At 36.0% G+C, this 20,240-nt stretch overlaps 1 protein-coding gene across 1 annotated transcript in view; it reads left to right on the top strand.

Annotated features, from left to right (window-relative positions):
- The window catches only part of DDX4 (DEAD-box helicase 4), a 65,619-nt gene that overhangs the window by 23,311 nt on the left and 22,068 nt on the right, over window positions 1–20,240 (top strand). Inside the window, exons 5-14 of the mRNA XM_045285156.1 lie at window positions 3,713–3,790; window positions 4,444–4,494; window positions 7,489–7,545; window positions 10,485–10,577; window positions 11,492–11,572; window positions 12,052–12,099; window positions 12,809–12,856; window positions 12,957–13,001; window positions 13,217–13,359; window positions 13,892–14,044. Coding sequence (XP_045141091.1) covers window positions 3,713–3,790; window positions 4,444–4,494; window positions 7,489–7,545; window positions 10,485–10,577; window positions 11,492–11,572; window positions 12,052–12,099; window positions 12,809–12,856; window positions 12,957–13,001; window positions 13,217–13,359; window positions 13,892–14,044 — 797 coding nt within the window. The remainder of the gene's footprint in view (window positions 1–3,712; window positions 3,791–4,443; window positions 4,495–7,488; window positions 7,546–10,484; window positions 10,578–11,491; window positions 11,573–12,051; window positions 12,100–12,808; window positions 12,857–12,956; window positions 13,002–13,216; window positions 13,360–13,891; window positions 14,045–20,240) is intronic.

The following is a 20,240-nucleotide window of genomic DNA, read 5'->3' as shown; positions in this document are numbered from 1 at the left end:
AGTTTTCAAATATACATATAGCTTATTTGTTTATTTAAGCCTGAACATTAAGTAAGATACTTCGATTACTTGGATCATATAATTGTTAAGTTCGAATCTGGATTTTGTGATTTTTTTTTTCCTTGCTAGTTTTAGAAATAGAATATACCTTAGTGTTTCAGAATATTTAATATTTACATTAAAATCTCATTTTAGGTAGGTTGTATGGTACTTAAAAAACTTATTTGATGAAAACTTACAGAAAAAATTAATTTACTATTTAACAATTGTATACATTTTGTTTCCCAACACTAGTTACTATCCCCTCAACGTTCTTAACACTGTGCCTTTCTTACTTGGGTTTCCTGTATTCATTTTTCTTGCCCCACCATACCTTGTGAGCTGTGTTTTGTCCAACACATACTGTTGCTCTTCTGAGCTCATAATGGATAATTGCTCCGGGGAGTCTGTTTTTCTTGAGTGTTAGTTACTGTTTACTTAATAGACCTGTCTGTTGTTAGGCTGGCAGGTTATCCTCTAGGAGTAGGTTCAGTTTCATGCTTAAAGGGTGTGTAAAGGACGGTCTCGGGATTCACCACACCAGTCCATCTCAGATCAGGAAGTTTGGTTATTTTTATGATTTTGAAATTTGTTCTCTTCCCCCCACCCCCTCCAATTTTATTGAAGACTTTATGTGGTACTGATCAGAGAGGTCAGTAGTAGTAGTAGCTGGGTACCATCTAATTCTTCTGATTACTGGGTAGTGCTAGCTATAATTCATGTAGTTCATTAGTTCTTTGGACTAATTGTTTGAGTCTTTGATTTTATTCCCCTTCTTTTGGATGGGGAGGCCAATAGTTACATCTTAGATATCTTGTTCTATCTTTTAAAACTCACCACAATAGGATATATATAGGTCATTGTCTTTGCGGACTATCGAGAGCCCTGGTGGTACATAGTGGATACACCTTGAGCTGCTAACCACAAGGTCAACAGTTTGAAACCACCTGCCTCTCCACTGGAGGGATGAAGCTTTCTTCTCCTGTAAAGAGTTACAGTCTCAGAGCCTCTAAAGGGGCAATTCTGCCTGTCTTGCAAAGTCACTCTGAGTCAGCTGTGACTTGATGGCAGTGAGTTTGTTTTTGTGGGCTATAATATGCCAATTGACATAGATGTCTCCTGACAGATGTTTCCCTATTTTATCTATATCCTACATTTTGATGCAGATTTCTAAATTTTGAACATTGGTTGTATCAAGGCTTTTCTTGAGAAAATTATCACTGATATAGACTCCACTACAACCTGTTATCTCTGTATGTTTTAGATATAACTTCACATTAAATATATGAAAACATTTTGTCTATACTTAAAAAATATTTTATAACTATATAATTGGAAAATTGTGGGCTCATAAGTAAAACTCCCTTCCCTTATGATTCATATAATGTTTTCATTTGTTTTAATCTCTGAATTTTCCCTCAGTAGAACTTAAATATCTAGTAAAATGTTTTTTTTCAACAGTTTTCTTGGCATAGAGTTTACATATCACATAATTCAATAGTTCAGTCACATCAAGAAAAGTTGTACATCCTTTACCAACCAGTTTTAGAACATTTTCTCCATTCTTGTACTCATTGCTAATAGCTCCACATTTCCCCCAACCTCACTTGTCATACCCCAAGAAACCATGAATCTAGTTACTGCCTCTATAGGTTTACTTATCCTTAAACAAATAAAACTAACAAGAATAACAAAGTAAAACATAAAACCCTAATAGAAAATAAAGTAGAAATATTAAAAACTAGATTAAATTTAAATGGATCATAAGGGAGGTTAAGTGATAGAGTGCTAAATTTTAACCTAACTGCATCTACAATAAACCACATGCCACTGCATTCTGCATGATAGCAAGGCTGTTCACATCTCTGGTCCCTTGTCAAAGGGGATTCACCAGGGGCTTAATCCACATGTATGTCCCCTTTACTTTTTAAAAATTATATGCGGAAACAGCTTTAAAATTGGTCAAAAGGAAGATGATCAAATAATAAAACACATTTTGACCTAAGTGCATCTGCCATAATGTATTTCACAGTGCTCTCTGAAAATGGCTGTTCACATCCCTCAACGATGATCGGTGATCGGAAGAGAGTCATTGGAGGTTTAGAGTGCTTTAGAGGTTGACTCTCTAACACTGACAATCCTTCCTAGGCTGTGATAGAGTAATAAACAACCTTAGCTGCTTGTTTCATACCATTCATTACCTGGTGGAAATCATCATAATTGAACATACAGTTTTGCGCTTCACAACTCCCTTTAACTCCTCTGTGCTGGGATCTTACAGAGAGTGCTAATATAATTTAACAGTATCCAAGGAATGTGTTTGTTGTCTCCAGTGACAGTGTACACGGTTATTGTATGTCTCTGCTGCTCCAGTTGCTCCCCTCACTCCTATTTAATAAGAAGTCTTCTTGCTGTAGCATCTTTGCCCTGAAGATTCTTCACATTATTATTTGAAAACAAAGAATGTTGTTGTAAAGAGATACTGTGTAAGATATGACAAAATAATAATTTATAAATTATAAGGTTCATGAGGGAGAGGGGAACAGGGAGGGAGGGGAAAGAATGAGGAGTTGATGCCAGGGGCTTACGTGGAGAGCAAATGTTTTGAGAATGATGAGGGTAACGAATGTACAAATGTGCTTTACACAATTGATGTATGTATGTATGGTGATAAGAGTTATATGAGCCCCCAATAAAATGATTTTTAAAAAAGAGATACTCATAGTATACTATTGGAATTTCAAGGAAAGATTTAATTCTGACTGATGAGCTGAAGGAAGACTTTGAACAAGGCTGTTGGAGTGAAAGAGTGAGTAGGAAGATAGGAAAGCAATGAATTAACAAGCTGAAGGAACAGCATATACAAAAGTTCAAAGAATTGGAAGTTTGCAGAATGTGGTGTATGGATAATTACATGGTTTAAGATGTGTAGTGTTCAGAGTTAAATAGTTTAAGATAAAGTTTGCATGGGGAAATACTATGGAGAGATGGGTAAAGGGAAAAGAGTAGTATTCATTACCCCCATACCTTTTAAAAATCCTTTTATTGGGAGCTCTGACTGATATAATATTCCATCGTTCCATCACCTAAAGCAGTATTGTACAATTGCTACCACAACTGGTTTCAAAACATTTTCTTCTTGAACTCCTTGGTATCAGCTAACCTTTATCCCCTCCTACTCTCACCTAAACCCCCAGGAACCCTTATTCATTCATTTATTTATCTATCTATCTATCTATCTATCTATCTATCTATCTATCTATCTATTTATTTATGCCATATCTTAACACGAAATATATCCATTCACATACAGTTCTGTTCGATCCCGTCTAGTGTGGTTATACAGTCATCAACACTATCAGCTCCCAATTTCCCACCTCTTCTCTTCCTAAACTCTCAGGGAACCATTACTCCTGTTACTGTTTCTGAGAGTTATCTATCTTGGCTTTCGTGTATCCAATGGTCTTACTATACAAACGAACCTATGCAACTCTAACATGATTAACTTTTAACTGTAATCCTGTTGTAATAATAATCTTATAAACTGTAAACTTTAAGAGAAAAAAGTGCTAGTTTCTATACCATCCTTAAAAGCCCTTTCTCCCAGATTGGTTTATTTCTTGTTGTTTGATGATGCTCTTAATTTTATATGATAAAGAGTTTATTGTTTCAGATGCTGGTGAGTCTACTACAAGAGAGAATCCACCCACAATGGGTGGTTTTGGAGTTGGAAAACGCTTTGGAAACAGAAGTAAGTTCTTGTTTATATGATATTTTACAGTAAAAACTTGACTGATTCAAAATATTAGTTTTTTTCTTGTTCATGTTTTTTTATAATAAACCAGAACGTGTGTACATTTCATTTTCTAGACATAAATATATAGGCATAGGTGTTTATTTGATGAAAAATTTGAAGGCAGGACTTGAGAGGATTTTAATTTGGTAAACAAGAATTTGACAGGGATGGATTTTCTTGTTACTGAAAGAGGAAAAAATATTACCACATTACATTTTAGTTGTGTTATACTGTGGCAGATGAGAAGATTATGAATTAATGTGCAAAAGTTTAGTATTTTTTGCACAGAAATTACATAGTGCACATATTGACTTACAACCCTAATTTCCCAGTGTATGTAGAGTATTACATTTGAAATAATACAAAATTGACTGAAAAGAAAGTTGCTTTTACACATAAAGAGAATGGAATTTGATAAGTTGACACAAGGCCAAAATTATATTACAGTTTATATGAGTTTTCACCCCAAATTTATGTATGTGTACTTATAAGCAGTTTATCTTATTTTTAAAAGACCTATGTTTTGAAGGATTTTATGTTTTAAACCATTGAGGCAAAATAATTGTGGTTTGCAGCAATTTGCAAATTTCATTTTATGTTTTGTATAGGTTTTTTAAATCGCAAGTTTGAAGAAGGTGATAGCACTGGTCTTTGGAGAGGTAAGCTCAATATTTCTGCTGTGACTTTCAAATTTTATGTCATAAACACATGCTAATGAGAAATGGATCCAATTCCTTTATATTTTAATTTCAGTTTTATGAAAGACTTTTATAGCTAGAATCTTATTAAGGATAGTACTATTTGTTGATCCACAATTCAAGATCCTAATTTGGTCTGTTGCCTTCTGTCCTAGTTAATCTGTTAGGTATAGTTTTTGAGTGCTATGCTACCTTAAGCAAAATGAAGAGTAGAAATAATGGTAAGACAACAATTTAAACTCCACTCATGCATATGAATACTCCTGGGGACACAGATCTTTATTTGGACTAAAATAAGTCTTAATACATTGACAGTGGAACAAAGTCACAAAAATATTGCTTAAATTAATGACATTGTAATGAAAAATACTAAGGCCTTAATTAGGGTAGTACAGAGTATAAAAATATAATGGAGTAATGTCACCAAAATACAAGCCTCAAGTTGCATTATTGAAGAATTCTGTGGGCAGAATATTGAATGATGCTATTTCACTGCCATTAAGTCAATTCCGATGCAAAGTGACCCCATAGGACAGGGCAGAACTGCCCCTGTGGATTTCTCAGACTATTTCTGGGAGTAGAAAGCCTCATCTTTCTATATTCAATGGTGCATAGAGACACTATACCAAAAAGAATTGGTCAGCATTCTACCCTTTCAAGAGACTGCATATGATAAAGAATTCCAAAGAAAGATAACAGAATTTGGAAATAATCAAACTATCAACAATATCACATAAAAGTAAAATGTTGGTGAAGATAAGTCAATGTTAGTTGTAGCAGTACCTCACAGGGAACTTCCAGAAATTCAAGCTGGATTCAGAAGAGGATGTGTCATGAAGTGTATTGTTGCTAACAGATGGATCTTGACTGAAAACGGAGAAGACTAGAAAGATACTTCCTTGTGCTTTATTGATTGTGCAAAGACTTTAGATTGAATGAATCATAAACTATGGATAACATTAAGAAGAATGGGAATCCCAGAACCTGTCCTCATGGTGCTCATGCAGAACCTGTACATAGACCAAGAGACAGTCATTTGAACCAAAGAGAGGAATACTGTGTGGTTTAAAATCAGGAAAGATGTGTGTTAGGTTTGTATTCTTTCACCATATTTAATTAGCTTGTATGCTGAGCAAATAATTCCAGAAGCTGGACTCTATGAAGAAGAACTCGGCATTAGGATCGAGGAATGCTCGTTAACAATCTGCAAAATTTAACCTTGCATGCCAAAAATGAGGAGGACTTGAAGCATTTACCAGAGAAGGGCAAAGACTACAACTTTCAGTATGGATTACAACTCAATATGAAACCTACTACCATCAAGTCACTTGTAACCCATAATGAGGATGAGAGAGTAGAGCTCTGCCCACTAGGTGTTTCTGAAGCTGTAAATTTTTCCAGGAGCAGACAACCTTATCTTTCTCCTACTGAGCAGCTGCTGGGCTTGAACTGTTAACCTTGCGCTACTTCACCAGAGGTCCCAGTTCATTGTAAAGCAGTAGTTCTCAACCAGTGGGTCGCGACCCCTTTGGGGTTAAATGACCCTTTCACAGGGGTCGCCCAATTCATAACAATAGCAAAATTACAGTTGTGAAGTAGCAACGAATATAATTTTATGGTTCCACAACATGAGGAACCTGTATTAAAGGGTTGCGGCATTAGGAAGGTTGAGAACCACTGTAAAGAAAACGAAAATCGTCACACCTGGAGCAATAGACAACAATATGCACGTGAAGAAGGTTAGACAGTGAATAAGACCCCAGAAGAATTAATGCAGAAAGTACCATGAACTGCCAGAAGATAAATGCCTCCCATTACCATATATATTTGAGTATAGGCCGACCCGAATATCTTCCAAGGCACCTAATTTTACCACAAAAACTACATTAAAAAATGTGCTGGAAAAACTAGGCTTATATTCTAGTATATACGGTATGAGGAGAGATCAATTTCTCTTTGTAGTATTCAATTCTGCTTCTAGGAAAGTTACCACCACAATGTTAGGTGGCTCTTTGTCGTACACATCAAGACAAGACTATTTGTTTTACCTTGGCAACAGCTCACGTGGGAGCTTGATTTTCAGTGTTTGTGTTTTGTAAAGCAAAATTGAATGTTAAACAGACTAAGACATTTATACAGGATTTAAATAAGCCTCCAAGCTGCCAGAGTTCTCAAAGTAAACACTATGACATGTATAAAATTTTTTTAAAGCCATCTCTGTGTTTTCCAAAAATGATTAGAGTTGTTAAAATTTTCTGGAATGCTAAAAGGTATGACTAAGAATTAAATTAATTAATAACAATTTTTTAAGTTATTGAAAGCCCTCTGTCTTGCTATCACTTTCCACTTTCAGACAGGGTTCTGAACTGGTTCATTCAATTTCAGCCCTTGCTGAGAATTTGTCCTTCCATTCTGCATTTTAACAAGATTTCTCTTTCAATGTTTCTAGTGTAGAAATGCAAGTTTTCACTAGGGCATTAAACTGGACTGATTGGCTCCAGCTCCAGCTTTCAGAATAAACATCCGTGGGATGGGGCCAAAAATATATTTTTAACCAGCTCCAAATACTTCGTTGTGAAGATCTTCATACCACTGTTTAAGAACTCTGGTAATATAATGTGAATGGGGAAAAGTTTAAATATATTTAAGAAAGTACCAGTTTATGAAATGCTTACTTCTTGACTTGCACCACGTTTATGTTGGTAAAAATAGTGGGTTATCAATTTTTACACTTAGTATTTTTTATATTTAATATTCAGATACATTAGAAGATATGTATATGAAATTGACTAAGTATTTTTATTGTAAAAGTTATTTTAAAAATTAAATTGTATTTTCACCGAATGAATATGCTTATTTACTTACTAATTATATTCTGAGTGTGGTCTTACTTAGATATCGCATCTTTTAAGTTAGTTATTTAGATGCTGTTCACATGTTACGTTTTTATTTAAGAGTCTAATGGCAATGAAGATAATCAAACACGGGACAGAGGCTTTTCCAGGAGAGGTGGTAAGGACCACAGATTTTGGAACAGTTTTTGTTTAAGACATACTAAACTGATAAAACAAATTTTTGAATAGATGAAAGAAAAATTCTGGTGGTAAAAATGATTGGAGGACAATACTTGGTCAGTATGTTTTTTGTCGTTCTTACTTGAGTCTATTCTTTCGGTGGTGCTCCTCCTCTTTAATGACACTACTAGATCTTTTCCCACCAGAATGTACAGATGAGGACTGTGTAGATTTGGATCATTACAGTAGATGAACTGAGATATCATTCTCTGAATGGCATCATTGGAGATTTCGTGTGGAGGAAATTTGTAAATGGCTTTTTATTCAAGTGTAGCAGTACTCAGTCATGGTCTGCTAATCCTGACTCTACTGAAGTTGGGGTGATAAGGTGTTAAAAATTAAATTGCGATCCCCCCCCCCAAATTTTTGTCAACTAGGCCATAATTCTCAGTGTTATGTAATTACCATCTATTTTGTGCTGTGATATGGTTATTCTGTGTTGTAAATCTCTGATGTTAACAAGGCAGGACTAGTGACAGTTGTGTTAATGAGACAGAATACAATATAGTTGTATTTTGAGTCTATCTCATATATAAGTGATTTATTTCCATCATTTATCTTACTTCCTGTCTGGGTTTTTTGTCCATTCCGCCTTCTGAACTTTGTCCTTGGGTAAATGCTGCCCTTTTATTTTAAACGGTTGCTTATTCTAACATGAGGATAAGTTTAGCTCTAGACCTGAAGATAGCTAAGAGTCATAGTATTGGGGGGGGGTGTCCTAGAAATTTCTATCCAAATAAGCCTCTCTTTTATGATTTTGAGTTCTGTTCCACATTCTTTTTTAAAAAATATCATTTTATTGAGGGCGTTTACAGCTCTTATAACATTCCATACATCAATTGTATCAAGCATATTTGTACATATGTTGCCATCATTTTCTAAACATCTACTTTCTATTGAAGCCCTTGATATCAGTTCCTCTTACACCCCCACCTTCATGACCCTTGATAATTTATGTTATTATTGTTTTCATATCTTACACCACTGCTGTCTCCCTTCCCCTATGGTTTCTGTTGTTCATCCCCCCCCCAGGGGGGGGTTATGTATCGATCATTGAGATCAGTTCCCCCTTCTTCCCTTCTTCCTCCCACCTTCCCCCTACCTTCCTGCTATCGCTACTCCCATTTCTATTCCTGAGGTGTTATATCTGACCTGGATTCATGAGCTCTTATCTGTACCAGTGTATATGCTTTGGTCTAGCCAGAACTGAAAGGCAGGACTGGGGTCATGATAGTGGAGGGTGAGGAAGCCTCAAAGAACCAGAGGAATATTGTGTTTCATCAGTGCTATACTGTACCCTGGTTGACTCATCCCTTCCTTGCGACCCTTTTGTGATAGGTTTGGGGTTTCTGCTCCGACTCCCCTCATTCTCAACAATGTGTTTTTTGGGTTTGGTTTTGGTTGTCCTCTAGCACATACGTGGGCTGGGTCAGGTGGCAGGTGGTGGTGTCTGATTGAGGCAGGCTTTGTAGACCTCCTTGTTCATGAGTTGCTCTATGTGCTCCACATTCTTCTCCCAGTCTACCTAGGACCTTCTAATATCCTTTTCAGGGCAGTTGGTAATGGTAGCTGGGCACTGTCTAGTTCTGCTCTTTGGGTCTTGCAGAGTAATTGGACCAATTGTTTCTATATATTTTTTGGTTTTCATCACTCTTCTTTCCTGTGGATGGGGAGAGACCACAAGCTTAGGTGACTCACAAGCTTTTCAGACCCCAGAGACTACTCCCCAAATTAGGATCTAGAGCACTGTTGTTTTGAATGTGCTATGCCTTGTTGTTGGCTAATAATTTCATAGCTTGGGTTTCTTCCTTTAGCAACATTAGTTCTTGTACACATGCTACCTCCTGAAATGGTGGAATGTTGACCAGTTCTTTCTGGGACAGTTCCTCTGTATTCTTTGCATTTTCTTTTCATGCTTCCTGCATCATTCTGTATTTTGACAGATTCTTTCAATATTACCACTCGAGGCTTGAAGTTTTTCTTTAGTTTTTTCAGATTCAGATATGCTGAGCATGTTCTTTTTCTAATTCTAGAATCTTTGTATATTTAATTATAATATTTTACTTTGCTACAGCTGCCCTTTGGAATTTTCTTTTTTAAATTATTTATTAAAAGAATTTTATTGGGGACTCTTTATAACTCATATTACAGTCCATACATCAATTTTATCAGGCATGCTTGTACATATTTTGCCATCGTTCTTTTCTAGACATTTACTTTCTGTTGAGCCCTTGGTATCAGATCCTCTAAAATTTTTTTTTAATTAAATTGATTTTGAAATTTTCTATTCAGCTCTTTGATTTTCATCATTTCCTCCATGCGCTTTACTCTATAATTAAGAGCAAGTTTCAGATTCTCTTCTGACATTCACTTTAATTTTTTCTTTATTACCTGTCTTTTGAATGACCTTTTGCTTTCTTCCTGAATGATGTTCTTGATGTCCTCTCACGCGTTAATAGATCATCCTATTTCAGCGTATTGATGCCCAGGATAATCTTTATGTGTCCCAGCTCATTTTTTATGACTTCCAATTTTCCTAGATTCATACTTAGTACATTCCAAGTGCAGGTAGTATTGTAGTTGTGGAAATGTTTAGTGTTTTATTCATGTGACACTTTTCCTTTTAGTCATATTTAGTTTTGATTCCTAAAGCCACAGTTAGTTTTTTTTTGCCATTGTTGTTCTAGTTAGTTTACTAAAATTGACTATTTGTAGGTAAAATGCAACTTTTTTTTCATTAGTAAGTAGTTACTGATTTAAAATAAATTGTTTATTTAAAGTTAGTGACTTATGCAAGGCTTAAATTTGTTCACCACGTTCCCCAATTTTTTTGCCGTCATTTTGCTTTTATCCTTAACGTGTGTTTCTATGTCTTAGGATATCAAGATGGAAGTGACTCATGTTCACCCAGAAGAGGTGGGAGAGGTAGTTTCCGAGGTTGCCGTGGAGGATTTGGCCTAGGAAGTTCAAGTTAGTAATGATTTGCAAATAGTGTGCTTCTTTTGTTAGAAGAAATTATAAAATCTTATACCTATCACAGAGGGTTGTTAGTCTAGATTTACATGAGAAGAGTCTAGCACAGTACTTGACATATAATAATTAACCCACTTTACAGTGTTTTTTTATACATATGTAATTGCATATCAGTTAAGTTGGAATATGTGAAAAGTTTGAGAAGTTTTGTTCTTTAATATTACATAGTGCTTAGTAAGAGTTTTAGACGCTCATAGTGATGCCTGACCTTAAAAGTCGATGGACTTATTCATGACTCTGCTTCCCAAAATATGTCTTCTACCATTGTGCCTTCCACTTTCATTTCCTTCAGTCATCACACGTTGGGGGTAAGATACTGTCTTCAGAAGTTAAGTCTGGAATCTCTCTTAGAGATCAAATTAGTGGTTTTCAAAATTAAAATAATAAATTTCAGATGAGTGAATTTTTCAGTTAAAAAAGTACAACAATCTAAATGGTTGCTGAATAGGACTGGTAAGATCTATTTGACTTTAGTCAGAACCAAGCTATTATGGAGAATAAGTAATGAGATGACACAATGTCAAGTTTCAGGGGCAGTAATAATTCTCCTTGGAGATAATTTAACCTGCCCTTATATTATATTTTGGTGTAACATATGCCAAACTACTTTTGTAAAGTGCATTTTGATAAAAAATTTTAATAAAATAAAAATTATGAAGGAAGTAATTTGTAACTAAAATAATTTTTTTGTGATGCTTGCAGAGGTGCTTATTTGTATTCTTGCTAAATTTCAACCTAATTTTTAATTTATCCCACATGTTTACTTCTAGTACTATAATATTTCATTGTATTGAATGATTTTAAAACTTCATAAAAACAACATAATCCAATTTTATTATCTACAAATCTAGGTAATGAATTTGAACAAGATGAAGGGACACAACGCACTGGTGGCCCTTTTGGTTCTAAAAGACCAGCATTAAGTGGTGCAGGTGAGAAATAGAGTTGTTACTGAATATTAATCATTACATATGCTTTTAGCCCAAGAAATAGTAAAATTAGCATATGCTTAAATACATTAGTTAAACTCATGATTTTATCTATTTTTAGATATGTAGACAGAAATGTGCATAAAATTTGCCTCCCCTACAAAATTTTAGTACATTGTAAATTCTGTGTTATTCACTGTTAAATTGGGATGTGAAGTATATTTCTAATTGGAGGAAGTAAATGAAGGTTTCAAAGAAAGGATTTTGAGATAGGAAAAAGAGATTTGAGGAGAAAATGAATCATGGCGAACACAATTGTTCTTGAAAAAATGTATAAATGAAGGAAATATTTCGATTTAAATTCAGAGATGGTGAGGCTGTGAAAGTAGGAGTCCTTCATAATGCAGAGATTGAGTAGGAATAGCTATGTGACTTATGTTCTCATGGATGGTCTTTGTATTCTGAAAATTATTGCCTTCCAGGTAATGGTGACACTTATCAAAGTAGAAGTGGCAATGGCAGTGGACGAGGTGAGTTCTTAGTTACTTATTTTTGTAGAGTAATTTAATATAATGATGTATAAGGATGTTAATTCAAGTTTCATTTATAATAAAAGTAAATTATACAAAATTCACCAATAAATAACAATAAATAATATAGCCATAAATAAGATACTATGTTAAAGATTGATATATACCCAAATGTACAGATTCTTATATTAAAACAAGAATACTTTATCATGAGGTAAGGTATAGTATTATATTTATACATATATATGTGTATATACGTGATTGTATATTCTGAAAATGTTTATCAAGGTTATATCATATATACTTAAATGTTATATAGAAATTAAAATGCTCACGTTTTATATGAAGAAGGATTTCAGTGATATCACATGTAGCCATGCTGTGTGGCTCATGGCAACCTCTCGATTGTCAGAGTGGAACATTTCTCATAGGGTAGTCAGTGGCTTCTTCTCAGAAGTAGATCACCAGGCCTTTATCTGGAGCTGCTTCAGGGTTAGCAATCAATGCATTGACCCAACCACTCAGGGACTTGTGGGAATGCTAGAGAAACCTCAAATGTAAAGTTTATATTAGCTGGACTTTGAAGTTTTACAAGTATTATTTGAAAGGAGAGGTTTCAGAACTTGCCCTCTGTATAGTTAAGTAACGAAAACCAAGGTATGCACAGCTTTATATTTTGACTGATTGTCACCATGTATTTCTGTAATAGGTGGTTACAAAGGTTTAAATGAAGAAGTAATAACAGGCACAGCAAAGAGTAAGTTTAAGCCCTGATAAATACTTGATTTTTATAAGGAGAATTTTCTTACCCTTGCATTTTAAAAATATCCTTTTTGTTTTTTTTAATTTCTTTTAAGATTCTTGGAAATCAGAAGTTGAAGGAGAAAGTACTGACCCTCAAGGTATAGTAACACTTGTTTGATGTACATGAATGTATATTGTAATAAGGGAAAGTATTTAAATCCAGAGAAATCTATTTTTTATTTGAATAGTGAAAACCTTCAATGTAAGTATTGGAAAGTTACCAAGTATTTCAAATGTGATGCTTCATTCTATTTTTCCCCTTTACTTTACTTCTCTTTGTAATATAAACTCTGTTTTCTCTTTAAATTCCAAGGGCCCAAAGTGACTTACATACCACCTCCACCACCTGAGGATGAGGACTCCATTTTCGCACATTATCAGACAGGCATCAACTTTGACAAATATGATACTATTCTTGTGGAAGTCTCTGGACATGATGCGCCACCAGCAATTCTGGTCAGTGTAAAAATTCTTTATATGTTGACTGTGTGGCAAACTTTGTTTTTTAAATATATGGTATGTTTCTCTTAGCTGCTATTAAATAACACAAGTATTTAGCCATTAGTATGTAGTATATTAGGTCAAAAGTTAAGAATCATGTCTGAATTTACCATAGAATTCATTGCTATGTCAGAATTGCTATTTCATCTCTACCTTCCCAAACCAGAATGAGAACTTTATTTAAATTTACTAAAAGGCATCCCTTTCTTAGGGACTTAAAATGTTTGCCCCTTAACTATATGGAAAATATATTTTAGGGAAGTGATTTTACAAGGGAATCCCTATGTTTTCTACTGATACTTGTACCTACAGTGAGCCACTGTTTATCAGTTATTCATGTTTTATAGATGATCTCTGGGAATTTGCTTTTGAGTGGGGGCATCTTGTAAAGTAACTAACATAAAGTGGAACTAATAAAAATGCAAATGCATTTAAATGAAACATTTGTGGACTAAGTCACTACCTCTTGCCTTTGTTTTCTTTTTAGACTTTTGAAGAAGCTAATCTTTGTCAGACACTGAATAACAATATTGCTAAAGCTGGTTATACAAAACTTACTCCAGTGCAAAAATACAGTATTCCTATTGTACTAGCAGGACGAGATTTGATGGCTTGTGCCCAAACAGGATCTGGAAAGACTGTAAGTTATTTTTCTCAGGTATCTTTCCCCGAATTCAAACTTTTGTTGTTTTGAAATTTGATTCTTCCCAAGTAGCTTGAGAATAGTGAGTTATGCGTTGGGCTGCTAACTTAGCAAGGTCAGTGGTACAAAATGACCTGGAAGAAAGATGAGGCTTTCTACTCCCAGGAAAAGTTGCAGTCTAGTAAACCTCCAGGCATGTCGACTGTGCCTTGCTGGGTCGCTGTGAGTCAGAATTGATTTGATGGCTGGGAGTTGGAAGTAACTTGAAACTTACTGCATAGGTTTGTAGATAGCTTCAATGAATTGTCATATAAATACTCATTCTTTGCTTTCTGATTTTAGTGGGCTTTGGATTTTTCTAAAGAGAAAAGTTTTGACATGTTTTTTAGGGTAGCATTGTAGTCTGTAGATGTTTAATTCATTTTTAATGTGCCTTCTTCTGGAACATGGTAGTATTAAAACAAGATGATCAGAACACAGAGGTGTATAAAACACAGAGGAGAAAATAATATCTGTAGTGTAACTTATAATACATTTGGAGTTAAAAGAATGAGAAATAGCTATGTGCATTGTACTTGACATGTTGCATGAAGTGACCTCAGGTTTTATTAATTCTAAATAACTGTGGTGTGAGACCAGGATAGTCCTAAGACTAATGTAAAGGCTTGTTTATTGTTAGAGTGCTAGGAGATGGATCATTTGCCCTGGTTCATACTATAGATATGCGTTGTTTAATGCCTGTTTGGCAATTCTTGACAGAATATGTATCTGTGGACTCAAGAATTTTTTAAAAAGGGAAAACAGTTCTCCTTTTGTTTATTATTTTCTCCGAATGGTTTTAAAGACCCCAAACCCCCAGGTTGTCAGAGCAGTGGGACTCCAGCGCACCTTCCAATCCCTGTGCGAGCCACCTTCATCCTCTCCTCTTGATTCACTCACCTGCCCAGTAGCCATGCTGCTTTTCACTGCTTGACTCTTGCCCCCTCCTATGTTTGTGCAGTGGCTGCACCTGCATGTAATTAGTATGTTCATACCTGCACACATGGTCCCGTGGTTACCTTTATATGCAGCCTTCCATTTTTTTGCCGCCCTTTCCCTGCACCCGGTCCTAATCCAACTGCTCAGCCCCCACCCAGTCCAATTGCATGCCTGGAAAAGCTGGCCAGTATCCAGTGGATACAGCTCTTGACTTTTGTCTACTGGGCTCCATTGCCACCGAGTACATACTGACTCAAAGCAACCCTACAGGAGAAAGCAGGACTGCCCCCCCCCCAAGTTTAGGGTTTTTAAGGCTGCACAGTTTTACAGGACCCCATACATAGCTTCATCTCTCTCTCACTGAGGGGTTGGTGGAGTCAGATGCTGGCCTCTCTGTTAGCAGCCCAACACATAACCTACTATACCACTAGGCTCCCTGGTGGACCCCCATAAGGTTAAACATTTTTTTAACAGTTTTATTGACATAATTCACATAGCATACAATTCAGTGCTTAAACCTTATTGAAGGGTTGTGTAATCATTATCACAATAAGTCAGTTTTCTTCTTCTTTATAATCATTATTACTAGCTCCCCATTTCCCCCAAACTCCCATCATAAGGTTTTAATATAATAAGATTTATGAGGGTTTAACTACTGATTATATGGGCACTGCATATGTATAATAGGGTGTTCAGAAAAGATTCAAATTGCACAACACTCTGTTTCACAGAAAATCTTGTAGTCATTATGAAAAGTTCTTGTTGCTAGATGCCATCAAGTCGGTTCCAACTCGCAGCGACCCTGTGAACAACAGAATGAAGCACTGCCCAGACATGCACATTGCTCGCCATTGTTCTTATGTTGAAGCCAGTTGTTGCAGCGCTTGTGCCAATCCATCTTGTTGAGGGTCTTTCTCTTTTTCACTGCCCCTCTACCAAGCATGATGTCCTTCTCCAGGGACTGATCTCTACTGACAACATGTCCCAAGCATGTGAGATGAAGCCTTCCCATCACTGCCCTGTAGGCACATTCTGGCTGTACTTCTCTGGGACAGATTTGTTTGTCCTTTTGGACATAATTCAGATGTATCGATTCTTCTTGCGTCTTCCTTATTCAGTGTCCACTCTCACATGCATATGAAGCAATGGAGAATACCATGACTTGGTTCAGGCACATTGTAGTTGTCAAAGTAATATCCTTGCTTTTCAACATTTAAGGAGGCATTGGGCAGCAGATTTACCGAATGTATAACTTTGTTTAATCTCTTAACTGACATAGCATTGATTGTGGGTCCAATTTATTATGATGTTAACTATTGGTCCAGTTGTCGGGATTTTGATCTTTTATATTGAGTTATAATCCATACTGAAGGCTGAAAACCTTGATCTTTATCAGCAAGTGCTTCAAGTCCTCCTCACTTTGAGCTAATAAAGTTGTGCCCATCTGCATCCTACAGGTTGTTAATAAGCCTTCCTTTAATCCTGAGGACACATTATTCTTCATATAAGCCAACTTCTCTGATTATTTGCTCAGCATATACATTGAATAAGTATGATGATAGGATACCCTGACTCACACCGTTAATTATTTTAAACCATGCACTATTTGCACCCTTGTTCTGTTGTTAAAACTGTCTCTTGATCCATGTACAAGTTCTGCATGAGCACAATGTAGTGTTATGGAATTCCAATTCTTCTCAAGATTATTAATAATTTATTGTGATCCATCAGTCCAATGTCTTTGCATAGTGAATAAAACACAAGTTAACATCTTTTATTCGATGCTTTGAGTCAAGATGCATCTAACATTATATTATAATTATAACATTATAATATTCTTTATTCTTCAACCTCGCCAGAATCTGGCCTGAACCTCTTGCAACTCCCTGTCAGTGTACTGCTGCAACCAGTGTTGGCTGATCTTCAGCAAAATTTTATTTGCATATGATATTAACGATATTATTGTATAAGTTGAGCATTCTATTGAGTCATCTTTATTTGGAATGGGTACAAATATGGGTCTCTTATAGTCAGTTGGCCAAATTGCTGTCTTCCAAATATTCCTGGCATAGTTGAGTGAGTGGTTCCAGTGCTTCATCAGCTGGCTGAAATATTTCAGTTAGTATCGCATCAGTTCCTCGAGCCTTGTTTTTGATTGATGTTTTCAGTGTAGCTTGAATTTCTTTCTTGGGCACCATTGGTTCTTGCTCATATGCTTCCTCCTGAAGTGGTAAAATGTTGACCAGTTCTTTTTGGTACAGTGACTGTATGTTCTTTACATCTTTTGATGTTTCCTTTGTCATTCAATATTTTGTCTGTAAGCCAAAAACCAAACTCACGGCCAGGAAGTTGATGCCTAGAAGGGGAAAACTGTCTGTGGGTCTCTGAGACGGTAACCCTTCATGGAAGTAGAACGTCTCAGTTTTTCCTGAGGAGCGGCTGGTGGTTTCAAACAGTGAACTTTGTGGTTAGCAGCCACATGAGTAACCACTATGCCACCAGGGTTCCTTTAGTTTGTTCATAGAATCTTTCAATATTGCATCTCTAGGCTTGACTTTCTTTTGTAGATATCTCAGGTTAGGGTATGATGAATGTCTTTTTCCTTTTTGGTTTTCTTTTGGGTGTGTGTGAGTGTGTGTGTGTGTGTGTGTGTGTGTGTGTGTAAGAGAGAACTTTATATCAAAACAATTGTACATTAAGGAAACATCCCAGCCCAAAGCAAATCCTTAAGTACAATATTACCCCATATGTCAATACTAGTCCATAAATTCCTACTCAGACTCACGCAGCCATGTGATGGCGCCAAACGCAGTAAAATCACAGGCCAGTGGGTGGAAAGTTTTGTGGATCCAGTGGTGGTGAAAGCATCTCAGCGCTGACAGGGGTCTCCATGTGGCTCCTCCAGCTCTCCAAGGCTCTCGCTGCCATCAGTGTGTCTCCGTGTGGCTTGTCAACAGAGAGGTCTGGCAGGGAGTCGAAGCAGAGAAAGCTCTTTTTGGTTTTCTAACTGGTGCTGTGTATATTTCATTATAGTATTTGACATTGTCTTCTCGAGCTGCCCTTTGAAATTTTCTATTCAAGTAATTGACTCATCATTTCTTCATCATGCCTTAGCTTTCTACAATTAAGAGCAAGTTTCAGTTTCTTCTGACATCCATTTTGTTCTTTTTAATTTTTTGTTGTTGCTTTCTTCATGAATGATCTTGATGTCCTCTCACAGCTTATTTATAAGGTCTTCTGTCATTAGTGTTTATTGCATAAAAACTGTTCTTGTGAGGTTCTCAAAATTCAGGTAGGATAGACTCAAGGTTGTATTTCGGCTCTCATGGATTTGTTTTCATTTTCTTAAGCTTTATCCTGAACTTACATATGAGAGATTGATGGTCGGTTCTACAGTCAGCTCCTGGCCTGATTTTAGCTGCTGTTACTGGACTTTTCCATCATCTTTTTCCACAGATGCAGTCCATTTGATTTCTCTGTATTCCAGCTGGAGAAATCCACACACACACACACACACACACACACACACACACAACCACTATTTGTATTGTTGAAAAAAGGTATTAGTGATAAACAAGTCATTGGTCTTGAAAAATTCATTATAATCTCCAACTTTAAATCATAATTCCAACAAAGCCATACTTTCCAACCACATTTCCTGTGTCTAACTTTTGCATTCCAATCACCAGTAATTATAAATGCATCTTGACTGCATGTTTGGTTAGTTTTAGACTGAAGACGTTGATAGAATTCTCCAGTCTTTCATCACTAGCTTTTGTAGTTGGTTCATACATTTGAATAAAAGTTGTATTGATGACTCTTTTTGAAGAAGGATAGATATAATCCTATCACAGTCACTCCTGTACTTCCAGGTAGATCTTAAGATGTCCTTTTTGATGATTAATCCAACACCATTCCTGTTGATTGTGTCAAACCCAGAATAGTAAACCATGTATGATTTTTCTCATTCAAAATGACAAATTAGCCTATTTCAGCTCCTTGTTCCATTTAAGTTTTGACAACTTCCAGTTTTCTAGATTAATATTTGGTACATTCCAAGTTATGATTATTAGATTTTTTGCAGCTGTTTCTTGTCTTCTTTTATGCCCCATCAGTAAATTCAGGTCCAGGAAGTTTTATTCTCCATTCATGTCATTCTGGCTGACTTGACTTTGGAGAAGGTAGCTCTTCCTCAGTCAGCTTTTAATCCTTCTAAACAGATGGGCTCATCTTATGGCACCATTGCAGACAAGGTTCTGCTTCTGTTCATTAGGCCTTCTGACAAGGTTTCCATGTAATGCATTATGTTTTCTGTGGCTAATTCCTCCGAAGTGGACAGCAAATTCCTTCTTCAGTGTTTTCAGTCTGGAAGCTCCACGGAAACCTGTTTGCATTTGGGTGACTGCTGGTATTTAAAATACCAGTGACAGAGCTTCCAGCATCCACCACTTGTCTGTTAATTTATTGTATGGTGGTGGTTTATGTGGTGCTGTGATGCTGGAAGCATTGCAAAACACATACCTGTAATTTTGTCTTACTTAGCCTCCATGATTGAGTTTAATGGAAATAGGCTGTTGAATAATACAGATGTTGCTGAGTTATTTCAAACATGGTTTTCAAGGTAGAGTTCAGTGTCATATATCTTAATGAGAAAACTATAGCACAAAGTTTCTCTTTTTATATTTCACTTTAATCAGGGTATTATGTTTAATAAACTAAAAGAATAATTTCTAGTTTTGCTCTGCCTGTGGACCACTTGATCCCTGGTTGGGCTGTGGGTAAAGCATTGGGCAACTAACCACAAGGCCGCTGTTCAAACTCATCCGGTGCTGCTTGTGAAAAGATGAAGCTGTCTACTAGAGTAACAATTTGCTGTCTCAGAAACCATTGGGAGCAATTCTACTCTCTTGTCGGGTCACTATGAATCAGAATGGATAGCAGTGGGTTTAGTGGTAGACCACTTTGGTTGTGTATTCTGATGATTTTATTACTACCCTAAAAAGAATTATTTAGAATAATTGCTAGATGCAGCGATTTGTTTTATTCTATGTATATTCTCCTCTTTAATAATTTAATCTTAATGTTATATCTAGAATCCATGAGCATAGTTTTAAAGAACTGGAAGTATTTTATGACCATAAAGACCTCAATGCTGAAGATTCAATGAATTGAAAATTATTATTTTTAAAGTAATTTTATTGGGGGCTCATAACTC

Source organism: Echinops telfairi, unplaced genomic scaffold (genome assembly GCF_000313985.2).
Source record: "Echinops telfairi isolate 266 unplaced genomic scaffold, ASM31398v2 ScPeMD7_7469;HRSCAF=8507_1, whole genome shotgun sequence".
Taxonomy (NCBI): domain Eukaryota; kingdom Metazoa; phylum Chordata; class Mammalia; order Afrosoricida; family Tenrecidae; genus Echinops; species Echinops telfairi.
The sequence above is the reverse complement of the archived record's forward strand: the minus strand, read 5'-3'. Positions and strand labels throughout refer to the sequence as shown.